The sequence below is a fragment of the Vigna radiata genome, chromosome 5 (assembly GCF_000741045.1).
Source record: "Vigna radiata var. radiata cultivar VC1973A chromosome 5, Vradiata_ver6, whole genome shotgun sequence".
Classification (NCBI taxonomy): Eukaryota; Viridiplantae; Streptophyta; class Magnoliopsida; order Fabales; family Fabaceae; genus Vigna; species Vigna radiata.
In genome coordinates, this window is record NC_028355.1 from 95230 (window position 1) to 110400 (window position 15171).

The window sequence follows — 15171 nt, forward strand, 5'->3', positions numbered from 1 at the left end:
CACTAACAAGTCTTCCCACATCTCCCTTTAAATAAGAATCAACAAACACTGGCACCCTTCTCCCAAAAATTTAACCAAAAACAGGTGCAGCCCCTTCATGGAGAGCCATGAATCATAAGCTGGGGAACGGTGATTGAGTTTTGGTACAAATTCCTTTACAACAGCATTGCACTTAACCAGTTACACTGGCACCCTTCTCCCAAAATAATAAATCAACGACAACAACAATTTACAATACATTTGACCAAAACATGGGAGCAGATGGAAAGTTACAGTACAAAATCTTGTTCTTATTCAAACATACGCACATAGCTAGAAACATTTTTCTTATTCAAACACAACTTCCACCACTTCATGAACAACCAATTCAGTGTACCTATTCTTCGAATTCTTGGACCAAAATACAAAACAGTTTGAACAATAGTTATTAAATAACACATAAGCTGTATACATTCAATATAATGTACAATTTCCCACAATTCTAATCAATGTCTAATGTTTTCCCACAATTTGCCACAATTCTAATCAATTTCCCACAACTCTAATCAATGTTTTCAAAGTCAATTACATTGTAAACCAAAACAACAGTATATTCCTAGAGCTAAATCAATCCAAGATCGTATATCCCACAACTCTAATTAGTCTTCAATGCTTCCAACTCTTCTTCAAGTGCTTTAATTTCAAGTTCTTGTTCCTCTAAAACACCATTTAAACCATCATCAATATCTTTTTTCTGTCTTTTATTGGTTGCTGACTTTGAATGTGCTTTCTTCCTTTTATCCTCTCCAGCTGGATTAAATGATGCTCTCACAAATGGCTGGCTCATTTCTCTCATTGATGCACCATAATCATCAAGCGTCTGCAAATTCATCAAAAACATCATTGTATAAATTAAATGATTAAATCAAATATCGTAATACAACCACTGATTACATACCACACCCGTCTCCATTGCAGATATTATGAAATTGTCACCTACATTCACATTAATCCAATGCAAAATTCTAGGATATTTATCAACTAAATTATTAGAAGGAACAAAACGATCATAAAACCAAACCTGAAATACATCACACACACCAAGTTGTACAAGCTTTGCTAAAACTACTAAGTAGATATTGGTATACTATAGGACCCCAACAAAACCTACCCAAATCATTTATTTTATCAACTTTTTCAAACAAAATTGGGAATATTGTTTTTGTACGATTGGGTAACAATATCTCAGAAATTCCTACCAAAATGTATAGCCTACAAACATCTAATGAAGGCAACTTCTTGTGTTTTTTCAAAATAAAGTCATATATAACTTGCAAATCATATTTTCCATTTCCTTTTGCAAAGTGCTTTCGACAATCACTTTTTCCAAGTCTTTTTTCTTTCAAGTTAATCTGCTCACCATCTAAACCCAACCCTAAACTTAAAGTAACATCTAATTCCTTTAATTCCACAAATTTTTCTCCAAAACAAAAACCACCCCTCTCATCATCCCATCTTTCTAATAAATCGCTCAAAATATTCCTACCAAGCTTAATGTCATCATTTAGTTCTAAAAACCATTTAAATGGAGTTTGTGAAATAATAGCCTTCTGCTTGTCAGTCAAAATTTCATTCAAACCACCAATAAACTTGGTTTTCATTGAATGTCAAAATTTCGTAAGAAATATTTATTTCATATTTTTTTAAAAATTTTATAGAATTTAATTGTTTTATATTTTTTAAGTTTTTGAAAAAATGTTAAATTTTTTATGAAATATGACAATTCTTAATGATCAAACTAACTAACAAAAAGAACACAAACAAAAGTTCCAAGTATTATAACTAAAAGTATTAGCTAATTTAAGCATTCACACAAAACCAAGTTAACACAAAATACAATACTTACAATAAGTGTTCAACTATTACAACCTTAACTATATCAAACATAAGCATCTTCTCCAAGAACTGCCAGACTTGCATGAAATCTCAAGACAAAACCAATTTTTTTCAAATATCTCATGCCTAAGAAAACAGGAAAAACTAGTAAGTAGACCAATATAAAATATAAGATAACATACACAAGATATCTGGAGCTTTTTCCATTGTTTAAAGCAATCAAAGACAGTTTTGTAGCAAAACAGATTTTGCTATTTACACATTTTAGTTTTACTTGGATCGATGTTGTTCGATTTAGTAGTTAACTTCACGTTTCGAAAAAACTTAAATCTAAAACCAGTTTTCAGATAGTTTCAAACCATTTTCAGTACTTAAAACAAACAAAGAAGAACAAAAACTTTTAGTTGTTAGGTTTTCTACTCAGCTTTTTTATTCCTCGTATTCTTCCTTAGACACACATCTTATTCCACTTATATATATATATATATCTAAAATATTATTTTTAAAATCTGTTTTATAAAATAGTTCTTAAAAACTAAGAAAATCTTAAATATAACCAAAAGTGTTTAAGATCTTATTTAAAAATTAATTTAACTACATTTTAATGTAACTTTTTTTTTTCTAGAGGTTTGTATATTAACACAATAATTGGAAACTTACAACCCGAAATATGTATTCATTTTTCCCTTTCAATTATTTACATGCCTAAACATCAATAATGTTCCAAAAAGAACCACAGGAGGGAAGGGAATTATAAAAGACAAGAAACCAAATCACGCAAATGGTGTCATCCTAACAATAAAATTTTAATTAGAGCTACAACATCGAGACTTACCTTGCTGGCAACGTTGTTGGAAAGCCACTCCAGACCCCCATAGAGACCCTCTCCAGAAGTTGCACAAGTGCTCTAGATATACCTGAAATAAATCAAGCCATTGAATGAGAAGGGGTTCCTCACACATTCAAATCTCTTTGATCAAATTAAATATAGCACTAAAGTTACAGACCAATCAACGAATGTTCCTCTCATATATATGCAAGAAAATTCAAATCGTCAGTATCATCAATGGAAACTTTTAGATAAGGACCATATCTTCATACTAGTGGCGTTGACAGAGTGAATGAAGACCAAGCTTGTCGGTTATTTTTGCAGCATTCATTGCATTAGGAAGATCTTGCTTGTTGGCAAAAACAAGCAAAACAACATCTCTAAGTTCATCCTGAAACAAATCAACATTAAGATTAAAAAACTACCCTAATAACACGTTATTTAATACCAAAATCCATTACTTACATTATTTTCAATTTGGGTTGGGTCTCAACCCAAAAACTAACTCATACGACCTTGCTCAACATTTTATAAGCTCTACTTCACATCTATAGTTGATGTCAGATCTCAACACCCTCTCCTTCACCTCTAGGATTGGACATCTAGAATGTAGGGATTGTAGAGGAAGAGAAAATGTGAAACTGGGTTATAGCAGATATCATTTGTCAAATAACCAAATCACGATGTAGAGATGAAATGTCAAATAACCAAAGAACCTAAAAAGTGTGAAAATATGTTTTATCTTTCGATAAAAAACGAAAAGACGATGTAGAGATACTCAACAACGCACCTGATAACCAAATCCGCAACGACAACAGCGAAAAAAACCTAACCTTTCACCTTTCACACCTAAACGCAAAACAAACGCACAATAAACAATAGAGACATCGAAAACACCTCTCCATTCGAAACCTCTCCGTTTGACGGTTGCCCAAAAAGCCAGACTTCGTCCAAAAACCTAGACTTCCACCAACGACTTCAAATGGCAGATAGAGAGATACCTTTTGGAGACACAGCGTTGACAGAGGTCATTGCATCGTTGAGAGAGATCAGTTTTGAGAGAGTTCGTTTCTGAGAGAGAGCGTTTTTCAGAAAGAGTTGCAAGAGTTGTATTTTCAGTGAGTTGCGTTGCGTTTCTGGAAGGCGCCAAGAGAGGTTTACTCACTCAAACCTTCTTCTTCCAACAATGCCCTCAGTAATTCTGAAAAGTATTTTTTAAAATTAATATCAGACAACGAAGGAGACAACGCCACGTGGCGTTGTAAAAAACGTTGTAATAACGTTTTCCTTTAGAGTATTAAGTTTCTCTTAACTTATTGAAAAGTCTATGCTTCTGAATATGTCCCTGGACTCGGAGACATCTGGCTCAGGCAGAGATTGGTTCTTCCCGTCGCCATCGTTCTTGCGCTCCTCTTCTTCGCAGTACGGGCATCGATTCTATTCACACTCAAAGCCTGACACCCCTCCTACCCTCACTGGCATCCGTCATCGCCGTAGAGTTAAATTCCCCCGGACTCCCACTCTCACGAACGACAAACCTCAAGTTCCCAACACTGAAAATGCCAAGTCATCTGCCAAGAATAACCTTATATTCCTCTCGCAATCTCGCTTCCAGTTTGCTATTGTGGTAGGTACTAGATTGCTCTTGTCGCTCTGTCTCTCTGTCTATCTGTATCTCTCCTCTCACCGTTTCTTGTTTTATGTCCGTTGGGGTGCAGACGTTGACTATTATTTTCTTCTTGCTGCTGTTGCTGCTCCGTAATGCGCATCTAGAAAGTCAACTCACTAAGTTGCAGGCAAGGCAACTTCTATATATACGCTCTCTCTTTCATCTCAAAGCATATTAGTTCTATTCTGCTCTTCAATATCTCCACACCACCTCTAATGCAACCTTCATCCCTAACAGCTGAACCAAACTAAACTTTTCTTTGTAGGGTGATATTCTCGGCCTTAATCTCAGATTACACGCGTGCCAACGATTGGACTCCTTGAACGTGACAAGTTCCACATCTCAAGACGCGAATCCTGGGTTACGCGAAAATTTCAAAAGAAATCTAGCTCTCTTTTTCTCCTTCACACTTCTTTTTATCCCTCTCATAATTTTCAAGTACATAGACTATGTGTCGAAATCAATATTTTCTGATAATATATCCGAAAGAGTTTCTCTAAACAAGCAAATAGCATATCGGGTTGATGTCTTTTTATCGGTTTACCCGTATGCCAAACCCCTCGTGTTGTTGGTGGCAACGCTGTTGCTAATTTTACTTGGAGGGTTGGCCCTTTTTGGGGTAACTACCGAGGATTTAGCACATTGCCTCTGGTTATCTTGGACCTACGTTGCTGATTCTGGCAATCATGCCAGCTCCCAAGGTATTGGTCCAAGGTTAGTTGCGATTTCCATTAGCTTTGGAGGGATGCTTATATTTGCAATGATGCTTGGACTTGTGTCCGACGCAATATCTGAGAAATTTGACTCGCTGAGGAAAGGAAAAAGCGAGGTGGTTGAGCAAAATCATACTTTAATTCTTGGTTGGAGTGATAAACTGGTATGATTCTGGTGTTACCATCTGTTATTGGTTTGTCTTGTATTGTAACCATCCTTATAAAATTCTCAGCGAACATTATAAACAATTCAAACATGTATCAATTTATTGTTGTTTGGCCATGTGATTTACCTGTTTGGTTGACTTGTTTTGAAATACTCACGTGTCTTGACCCCAAATAATGTGATTGGATGTGTAGGGTTCATTACTAAATCAGCTCGCCATAGCCAATGAGAGCCTGGGTGGAGGAACTGTTGTAGTGATGGCTGAGCGAGACAAGGAAGAAATGGAGCTTGACATTGCAAAAATGGAGTTTGGTTTCAAAGGAACATCTGTCATATGCAGAAGTGGCAGCCCTCTGATTCTGGCTGATCTGAAAAAGGTGTAGGATCTACTTTAACCTTTTGGAATTGTGATTTTATTTTATGTCTGGTATAATAATGAATTCTGATGTTAACATATATTTTAAAGGATTTTCAAGAGCTCTATCGGGGGCATATTCTGTGTTTCATTCTTTCCTGTTCTGTTCTTCCATCAATTACCAGGACTAGGAATGCTTGTCTTTGTTTAAGAGAGGCAGTCTTCAAGGAATGTTCGTCTTTCTAACGTTTTATTTGTTTTCGTAAAATTTCAATATAGCCCTGAGCCATGATGAATAGAAAACAGAGGAGAATGAAAATTGTAACATGATTGATGTGTTTATCAGTTTGGTTAGTTTGCTTTTAGGGATCAGATGGACTGAACTGATTAAGTTGGTCCATTTAATTGGTTCAATAGTAGTTGCCGAAACTTGCTATCAGTGTTTAGCATAATCTGTTTCTGCTGCTGTAAGAACTCATGCAGGTTGCAATTTGGAAGATGCCAGTTCTTAGTGTTCCCTTATTAGGAAACTATATGTCAGATCAGAAGAAACAAGAATAATCAAAAGGGCCAAATGGGTCGCCCTCTGTTTGGCCTTGTTAGTAAAATTTTTAGAGAAGTTGTTAGTTATTAGCTTTTCAACTACAATAGCAGAGGTAGGACGTAGAGAGAGGAAGCAAATATGAGTAAATTCTAAGTTTGTCAATTAGTTCTGGGTGGGAGAGACAGGAGTAGGAGGAGCAAATTAAATAAAATTCCTCCTTTTCTTTCCATTAATTTCTACACTTTTACCATTATCTATGAGAAGCATACCGAGTGAGGGTTTAATTATTATGCTGTACAACCTGTTGATAACTTATGCAAAATGCCACTTACTGCCACTAGCCTTTCTGTTTTAGTCTTGTGGTATTTTTCTTCAAAAGTTCGTTTCTGGTGGAAGATGTTGCTCCGTTTTAATTTGTGTATTTGCTTGCTAAAACCATGTCATATGCAGGTTTCTGTTTCAAAAGCACGTGCTATCATAGTCCTCGCTGAAGATGGGAATGCTGATCAGGTTTGATTGAGTAATGATCTGCTCCAAGTTTGATAAGGGTGGGTGACCATTTACATACATTTTCTTGGTACAGAGTGATGCCCGTGCATTGAGAACGGTCTTAAGTCTAACTGGAGTGAAAGAAGGATTACGAGGGCACATAGTGGTTGAATTGAGTGATCTAGACAATGAGGTCCTTGTTAAACTTGTGGGTGGTGATCTTGTTGAAACTGTTGTAGCTCATGATGTCATTGGTCGCTTGATGATTCAATGTGCACGGCAGCCTGGACTTGCACAGGTCATCATCTACTACCATTTCATGGTGTTCTCAAGTTGCATAATTCATAATCTTAATCCAGTGCAAAACAAACCTCAATTATTGGTTTCGAGTTAGTTAATTCTTAACAAGCATAACTACATGATTGTTTGTTTGTTTGTTTGTATGGTGTATTACTTGTATTTTTTGGCTGTTCTTCCTTCCCATCTTTCCATTTTTGTAAGATAGGATTTGCCTTATTGCCTCCATTTGGTGTTTTGTCTGTGCTACCTTTTTTTCTTCTTTCAGATTTGTAGAGTGACTGGGGAGTTTTATTGTGTTGGCCTTGTTCTGCTTTATTTTCTTTTTGCAATTGCAATGCAGTTGAAGATGAGATATTGATCCCCGCATCTTTTCTCTAATAAAACTTATCCTTTTGTTAAGATTTTTCTTACAAAAAATGATGAGCTATCTTTGGCAGATTTGGGAAGACATACTAGGATTTGAAAATTGTGAATTCTACATCAAAAGATGGCCGCAGTTGGAAGGCATGCAATTCGAGGATGTATTAATCAGCTTTCCTGCTGCAATTCCTTGTGGAATCAAAGTTGCAACATACGGTGGTAAAATTATTTTGAATCCAGATGACTCCTACGTTCTACAAGAAGGTGATGAGATTCTGGTTATTGCAGAGGATGATGATACCTATGCCCCGGCATCTTTGCCTACGGTGCTTTGTCTCACATAATTTGTTGTTTCTCAGTTCTCTTTTTCTCTATTGATTTTTTTTCCATGGTTTGGTCATGACTAATACATGGTCAAAATGATAAAAAGTGAAGTTTATTTGAGCTAATTTGGCATGTTAGAGGCTGTAATGAGTCTTGTGAAAAATCACAGAATCTGAAGAGAGAATAGAATGATTTTCATTGATAATTTCAAAATGATATTACACCGGTATTTATAGCATGGTACAAGCTACATAGAAGGAAAATAAATCACCTGTAATAATTAGAAATATATTCTAATAATTAAAAATAGTTTTCCTGATGATAATCTCCTTTGATTCTAACCACATGGTACACTATGATATTTTCAATTAATTTACAATATCTACATTTACAGCTCAACACCCCTATTGAGCTAAAGAATACACACCTTTCATTCCCCGGATGATGATTAGATCATGGAAATCACTCTATGATTGATAAAGAGAGTGTGGTCTCCATGGCTTTGTTTGGTCCTAAACTCCTCTATGACCTTCACAAACCTCAGATAGATAGCTTTCCATGGCCTGCACACTTTGTTATTTGTTTGTCTATTCAGAACCTTGTGGAATACTCAGATTTTTTCATCTAGGCTGCCATGGAGATATGCGTTCTTAACATTGAAGAGGTTTTCAACTGAAATGTAGCCAAATATTACAAAGTTCTTGCAGTGTTCATTTTGCTAGTGGAGGAGAATGTCTCATGACAATCAATCCCATAACCTTGGGTGTAACCTTTTGTTAGCCTGCTTTTTTTGTTCCTAAACTCCTTGACTTTTCAAGCCTACCATGAAGAGCTTTCCAAAGCCTGCAAAGTTTTGTTATTTATTTGTCTCTTCAAAAACCTTGTGGAAAACTTGGATTTTTTTCATGTAGGCTACCATGGAGATGTGCATTCTTAACATTGAAGATGTTTCTGACTAAAGTATAGCCAAGCATAATGTCAAAATATATTTTAGGAAATTTTAGATATTATTCCCATGTATTTAATTTGTTATATTCTCTATATCTTGCTATTATTACTAGAATAACAATCCCACAATTCTAGGGATTTGTTATGTAGAATAGGCTGTTCATTCAATAAGCTCTTGTATATATATCCAATGCATGTAAGGAGACAAATAATAAGAAATATATTCTCTCTCCTAAATTTACTATGTTATTAGAGCTCCCGATCCTTGGGAGCCTCGGACTATGTGATTTGATTACAGCCTTCATTGCTACCCAACCCTAGAGTTCCATTGCTACCTCCATTGTTGCCCAACCCTAGAGTTTCATTGCAACCTTCATTCCTGCGTGATCTCAAACACTCATCATCAGTCACCAAACTCCTACCAAAAGGAGCCTATTTAAGATCCTGAGTATAGAAGATTGGGTTGGGAAATTAAATTACCTTATTGTTACAGTGTGGTGAGCCAATTTTTCAATTCCCAATTTGAAGATCATTGGAATGAAGTCATCGGTATATTAAAGTACATTAAAGGATCTTAAACAAAAGGCTTGTTATATAGTTCTAATAAATATACAAAAGTTGTTTGCTATTCAGATGCTGATTCGACAACATCTCCTTCTGATAGATCTACCTTCGGGTATTGTGTCTCCATTGGTGGTAACTTAATTTCTTGGAAGAGCAAGAAATAAAGTGTTGTGGCAAGATCTAGTACAAAAGTAAAATATAGAGCTATGACCTCAGCCACTTGTAAATTTGTTTGGCTTAAGCAATTGCTTAGAGAATTACAATTTGGAACTCAAATGACACTTATACGTGACCATCAAGTGACTCTTGACATCAGTTTAATCCTATCTTTCATGAAAGGACTAAACACATTGATGTTGACTGTTATTTCATTCAAGAAAAAATTATATCTGGAGATATCAAGACTGAGTTCGTTAACTCAAACGATCAGTTAGTAAATATTTTCAATAAGTATTTAAGGGGACCGAAAATTTATTATATTTGTAACAAGTTTGGTACTTAGAGTTATATGCATCAGCTTAAGGGGGGTGTTAGATATATTGCGTTTTGTTACTTAGGGAAACATAGATGTTAGATATATTGCGTTTTGTTACTCATAATAGTTAGAAATAACTTCCTAGACAGTCTCCTAAATAGAATCCGTAAGTTCCAAGGATTTCAAACTTGATACACTAAAATAGTTTACATTTAATTTACAATCTACATTTACAGCTCAAAAAAATTCTACTAAATTTTGTTCAACGGATAACATTCTGTTTTGGGCTTTAAACTTATTTATCAAGGGCTAACAGTGATCTTTGTTACACATTGAGAATAGTAAAGCCAAGGAAGTCAAGACCATTTTTTTTAAGAGAGATTGCTGATATGGTTTCTTGCCCCCTTTGATTTCAGGTTTGGAGAGGAAGCTTGCCCAAAGACTTTGTTTATCCAAAATCTCCGGAGAGGATTCTTTTGTGTGGTTGGAGGCGTGATATGGAGGATATGATCATGGTAATTGTATAAGAAATTTGTTACTATGGTCCCGTTTTTTCTTTACTTCAGTTACCATAGTGTATGAAATAGAGAAATGGAGGCATAACATGTTCAACCCAAGTGTTTGAATGACACCACGAAACAAGGCAATAATAGTTTATTATGATAAATACACATAATTAGAGGAAATTTTGTTTCCTCTAAACTCGGTACACTTTGTCTATTGTAAAAATAGTGAAAAACTAGGTATAAGATTAGTTCCCTTGTGTAAAACATAACACACACATAGGGTAATGTATTTGTAATAAAAAATCATCCAGGAAAATATGTACTAAGCTCAAATACACGTAGTAATATTGTAACTAACATTATCTAATGATATTTTAACAATATCTAACACCTATAAACCATAAATACGACCTATTCAATTTTGATTAACGTATTCTAAGGCAATATATAAAACCTTTAATTTTAAGAGCCAGATAAAAAGTTACGCTTGATATGATATATTAAGCAATTTTTTGGGGGAGTGACGGAATTCCTCTGCCCCTGCAACTGTTTATTTGTGGTGGGTGTCAATACTTTTTTGGGCCTGTTCAAGTTCTCTCTATTTGTTTAGGTTTTGGATGCATCTTTAGCGCATGGATCAGAACTCTGGATGTTCAATGATGTTCCAGAAAAAGAAAGAGAAAAGAAGCTAACTGATGGTGGCCTTGACATAAATCGACTAGAAAATATATCTCTGGTTAATCGGGATGGGAATGCTGTTATACGTCGCCACTTGGAAAGCCTTCCTTTGGAATCGTTTGATTCAGTAAGTGATATTTATTAGTTTGTCTTTTACAAGTGTCTTTGCTACTTATCTCCATTCTTGATGCATGACACTTTTGATGCTGGTCAGGACCTTGGTGGATTTTTCTTTCTATATGGAAGCAAGTTGGGGGTTAAAGTTAAACTGTATAATATGGGTGTTGAAATATTGGTGCCAACATTAAACATTTACTGTACAATAATAAATATAGATTGATTGAATTGAATAATAAGTATAGATTTGTTTGTAAGAAATCCCTAAAATTAAGGGATTGGGATTAGGAGTTTATTTGCTACATATGCTCCTGATTTATAACCTTCACTTTTGGAGATTTATTTCCTTTAGTTCAGGAGATTACTTTCCTTTTATTAGGATTTCCTTTTCCTTTAAATACTCGTATATTGTTTTTTTTTTTTAATATCAAGAAAAGTAATTCCATAATTACTGCTTATTGCATATACAATTTTTCACTACAGGGAATAATTTAAAATTTGCCTACAACACTTAGACTTTATTCAATTGATTGTGGTGAAATTCTGACCTTTGCAGATATTGATTTTGGCTGATGAATCAGTAGAGGATTCAGCTATTCAAGCTGACTCTAGATCTCTTGCCACTCTACTTTTAATTCGTGACATACAAGTGAGTTTCTATCGCAACGGAATTTAAACTTTGATATGATATATTTTGATAATAGTCTTTGTATATACTAGCCGATTTGTTCTGCTACTAAACATACACTATCATCCCCTACCTGAATATCATGTCAAGCACAACTATTGTCATTAAAAAATAACGTGCAAGCATTTGATGTTGATAGAAAATTGCATATTTTTATTATTTAGGGAAAAATCAACGAGTGCATTCCTTTACTGATCTGTGTACATACATGTATGTGTGTGTGTGTGTGTGTGTGTGTGTGTATATATATATATATATATATATATATATATATATATATATATATATATATATATAGATGAGTCTGGATAGAAATTACAAATCAAGGCTATAGCTTGTGACACCTTTTTTCTTTGATGAAAATAGGCATGCAAAAACATCACTATGTTGATTAAAATCTCAACTAGGTTTACACCGCAACTGTTAAAGATATGATTTGATTACATTAAATAAGAAAATATGATATGAATATTTTTTTTATATAAAACTTATGTTAAGCATTCCTATGAATGTTGACATCTTAGGTAAGTTGTAACTCCAAAGTTTATTTTTCAGTTGCCATCACATAAAACATATTAAAAAAGAAAAGAAAAAGTACAAAGACATGGGGAGACCTAACCAAACCCACGCTCAAAAGAAGCAAAGCAAACTACCCACCATAAAACCATACAACCCGAAACATAGGGAGTTGGTACCTATTCTGAACAAAATCAAGACTAAGAAAAGTAGGAAAGGAACTAAACTACTTGAACTCAAGCCTCTCACGAATCCCTAGACTAGAGAGGTTGATCGTATGTTGAGGTATATAAGTTTGATTCTCTCTCTTCTAGCTTGCTAAATTGAACATGAACAATGTTTTTAAAGCTTTTTGTTGGTTCAGAAAATTTTAGTAGTGTTTTTTTTACTACGCAATGTAGTCTCTCACTTTTTTCTTGTTCTTGAGTTGCTTTATATAGGCTTTGCAGAAAGTAACCATTGTGAAACCTTTTTGGGGCATTGAGTAGCTTTTGCTCTTTTTGTATGTCTTCCTCTTGTCTGGAGAGTTTGATATTGATGAATGCATTTAATGCACTCCATGCAACAATGGATCCTCTTTTCTTGTTCTTGGACAACATGCATTTCCTTGGTTTGTCTAAATTGCAGAGTTGTACAAAGTATTTCCTCTGTCGAGTTGACAATGCCTAGTTAAGGGATTTGTCGTTGAAATGCAGCTCTTAACTCTTAGCTAATAGATCTCTTTGGCAGAGGGTAGTAAACATACCCTGGAACATAAAATACGCATGTATGTGTTTACATTTAGTACGAAGTTAGTTTAGATCTATGTTCTTATCGTATGAGCACATTTGTGTCATGATAGACGTAAAACAAGACTGTAGAGTATTGTATTGTCTGTTTGACGAAACATTTGTGTTTTACATGCTCTGTTATTGAGTAAAACTATCATCTTTTAGATGAAGCATAATCATGTTTTTATACTTAATTATTTTAACACTTAATTAAAATTGCATGGTGTTGAACTTTTTCTCTAAAATTTTATTTATATTCAGGTATCACTTTTAACGCTGCAAAATGTTATGTGTGGGTACGGTAATTTTTGTGAGGGTGATACAACACCAATTACATAGTCTATGCGGTGTTGTTTGTAAACACGATTGAATGATCTTCATGATTTCTACTCATGAATATTAAGGATCAATTACTGGATGAACTTTAAAATATATTTTTTCATCCTTGTAAGCCTTATTAACTGATCCTAGTTTCCCTTGAAGCTTACATATTTGACTTGTTTTTTGGGAGTTTCAATAATCTTGTCTTTTCTTGTTATATTATTTCTGAAGCTTTTGATGTTCTATTTCAGGCTAGGCGTCTTCCTTATGTAGCAATGGCCAGTCAAGTCCGTGGAGGAAGCTTCTCTAAAGGCTCATGGATTGGGGAAATGAAGCAGGCTTCTGATAAAAGTGTTATAATTAGTGAAATTTTGGATCCTAGGACAAAAAATCTTCTATCTATGTCAAGGATTAGTGATTATGTTTTATCAAATGAACTTGTCAGCATGGCTTTGGCCATGGTTGCAGAAGATCGGCAGATAAATGATGTACTGGAGGAGCTCTTTGCGGAGGAGGTACACACTTTTGATAAAGTTAAGGGACAGATTATATTACATGTTTTGCGTACATTATTACAAAAGTACTGAAAGGTCTGCCATGTTTGGTGTTGGGTTAGGTTATGTAGTTCCTATGTTATAGCAAATTGATAAATTCACATCCCTGACAGTTAACCTGAATTAAAACATTTAATTTCATTTCATGCTTCATAATTTAATGAGTTTTCTTTTCTGGAATTCTATTAGGGAAATGAGATGCATATAAGGCCAGCAGATCTATACCTTTTTGAAGGTGAAGAATTGAGTTTCTATGAGATAATGTTACGGGCTCGACAGAGAAGAGAGATTGTGATTGGCTACCGTATAGCAAATGCAGAGAGGGCAGTCATTAATCCCCCAGCAAAAACTCACAGACGGAAGTGGTCATTGAAGGATGTTTTTGTGGTGATTACAGAAAAGGAATGAGGCATTGGTTAATCTAGTCCGGACTTTAGAAAAATCACCTCTTTAATTTCTTACTTTGTAAGTTCACTTGGTCCTTCCCGTTGAAAACTAGAGTCAAAAGAAGTTAAGAAAATTAAAAATTAATCACTTAATGGAAAATTATAGACTATAATTGGGATTTTGAAATGTAAGGATTCAAGTGCATTTCATCTCTTTCTAAAAATGAATGGATGGAGGCTTTTGATTCCTTCACCACCACGTTCGAATTTTCCGTTCTTTCGGTTTTATTACATAATAATCTGGGCTTGTTTCATGTTTATTAAAATATTAAATATTTTTTTCTCTTTAAACTTGGACTTGAATGTAATAGTGTAATTTATTTTTATCTTAAACTTTGAATACTTATTTTTCAAAATTTTAGAAAAAAATGAATATAATCTTTTTAACTTAATAATTTTAGTTTTGTTGAATTTGTTAAAGTGTATTTCAAATTGACTTTAGAACTGAAATGTGTTAAAATAGGGTAATGGAATTTCATTCTAAAACATGTTTGATTGGAAAAAAAATGTATTAAATTGAGTTAAAAGAATTATATTAATTATTTTTAAATTTTTTGAAAACTATTGTATTAAAATTTGAAACATAAGCAAATTTTAATTTTATATATAAATTTAGAGATCAAAAGTATATTTAATTTTTAAAAATAATATAAAATAATTGAAAATTTGACAATTTATTAAATGAAAAATTGGGTTTGAAATAAGAATGTTTTGATTTGCAATGCTAATTGAATAAACATGTTATTCTAATTTTTTTTACTAAGGTTGTGTTCACGAATTTGGAGGAGAGGTAGTGAATAAATTTAAGAGTATGTTGATGATTTTATTTAAAGAATTTAGAGATGAATGAGAATGAATTTAAAAATAAAATTTATAATTTTTTTTATAAGATTTGACTGATAATTTAAAAAATATATTTTAATAAATAAAAAATGTAGATTAGTAAATGACCTTTAATGATTAT

The 15171-nt window shown here is 33.9% G+C and overlaps 1 protein-coding gene across 1 annotated transcript; it reads left to right on the forward strand.

Moving 5' to 3' along the window:
- The first annotated feature begins 4013 nt into the window (after positions 1-4013).
- Positions 4014-14400, forward strand: LOC106760126 (probable ion channel SYM8). Its single transcript, XM_014643564.2, has 12 exons — positions 4014-4331; positions 4423-4500; positions 4639-5250; positions 5447-5629; positions 6602-6661; positions 6735-6938; positions 7378-7626; positions 10028-10126; positions 10728-10922; positions 11469-11561; positions 13459-13722; positions 13951-14400. Exons 1-12 carry the CDS (start codon positions 4032-4034, stop codon positions 14167-14169), a joined length of 2556 nt encoding a protein of 851 aa, XP_014499050.2. The 5' UTR covers positions 4014-4031; the 3' UTR covers positions 14170-14400.
- Positions 14401-15171: the final 771 nt, after the last annotated feature.

Coding starts and splice junctions, on each gene's coding strand:
- LOC106760126 (XM_014643564.2), top strand. CDS start 4,032: ATGCTTCTGAATATGTCCCTGGACTCGGAGACATCTGGCTCAGGCAGA. Junction 4,332..4,422: donor GCTTCCAGTTTGCTATTGTG/GTAGGTACTAGA, acceptor GTTGGGGTGCAG/ACGTTGACTATTATTTTCTT. Junction 4,501..4,638: donor GTCAACTCACTAAGTTGCAG/GCAAGGCAACTT, acceptor TTTTCTTTGTAG/GGTGATATTCTCGGCCTTAA.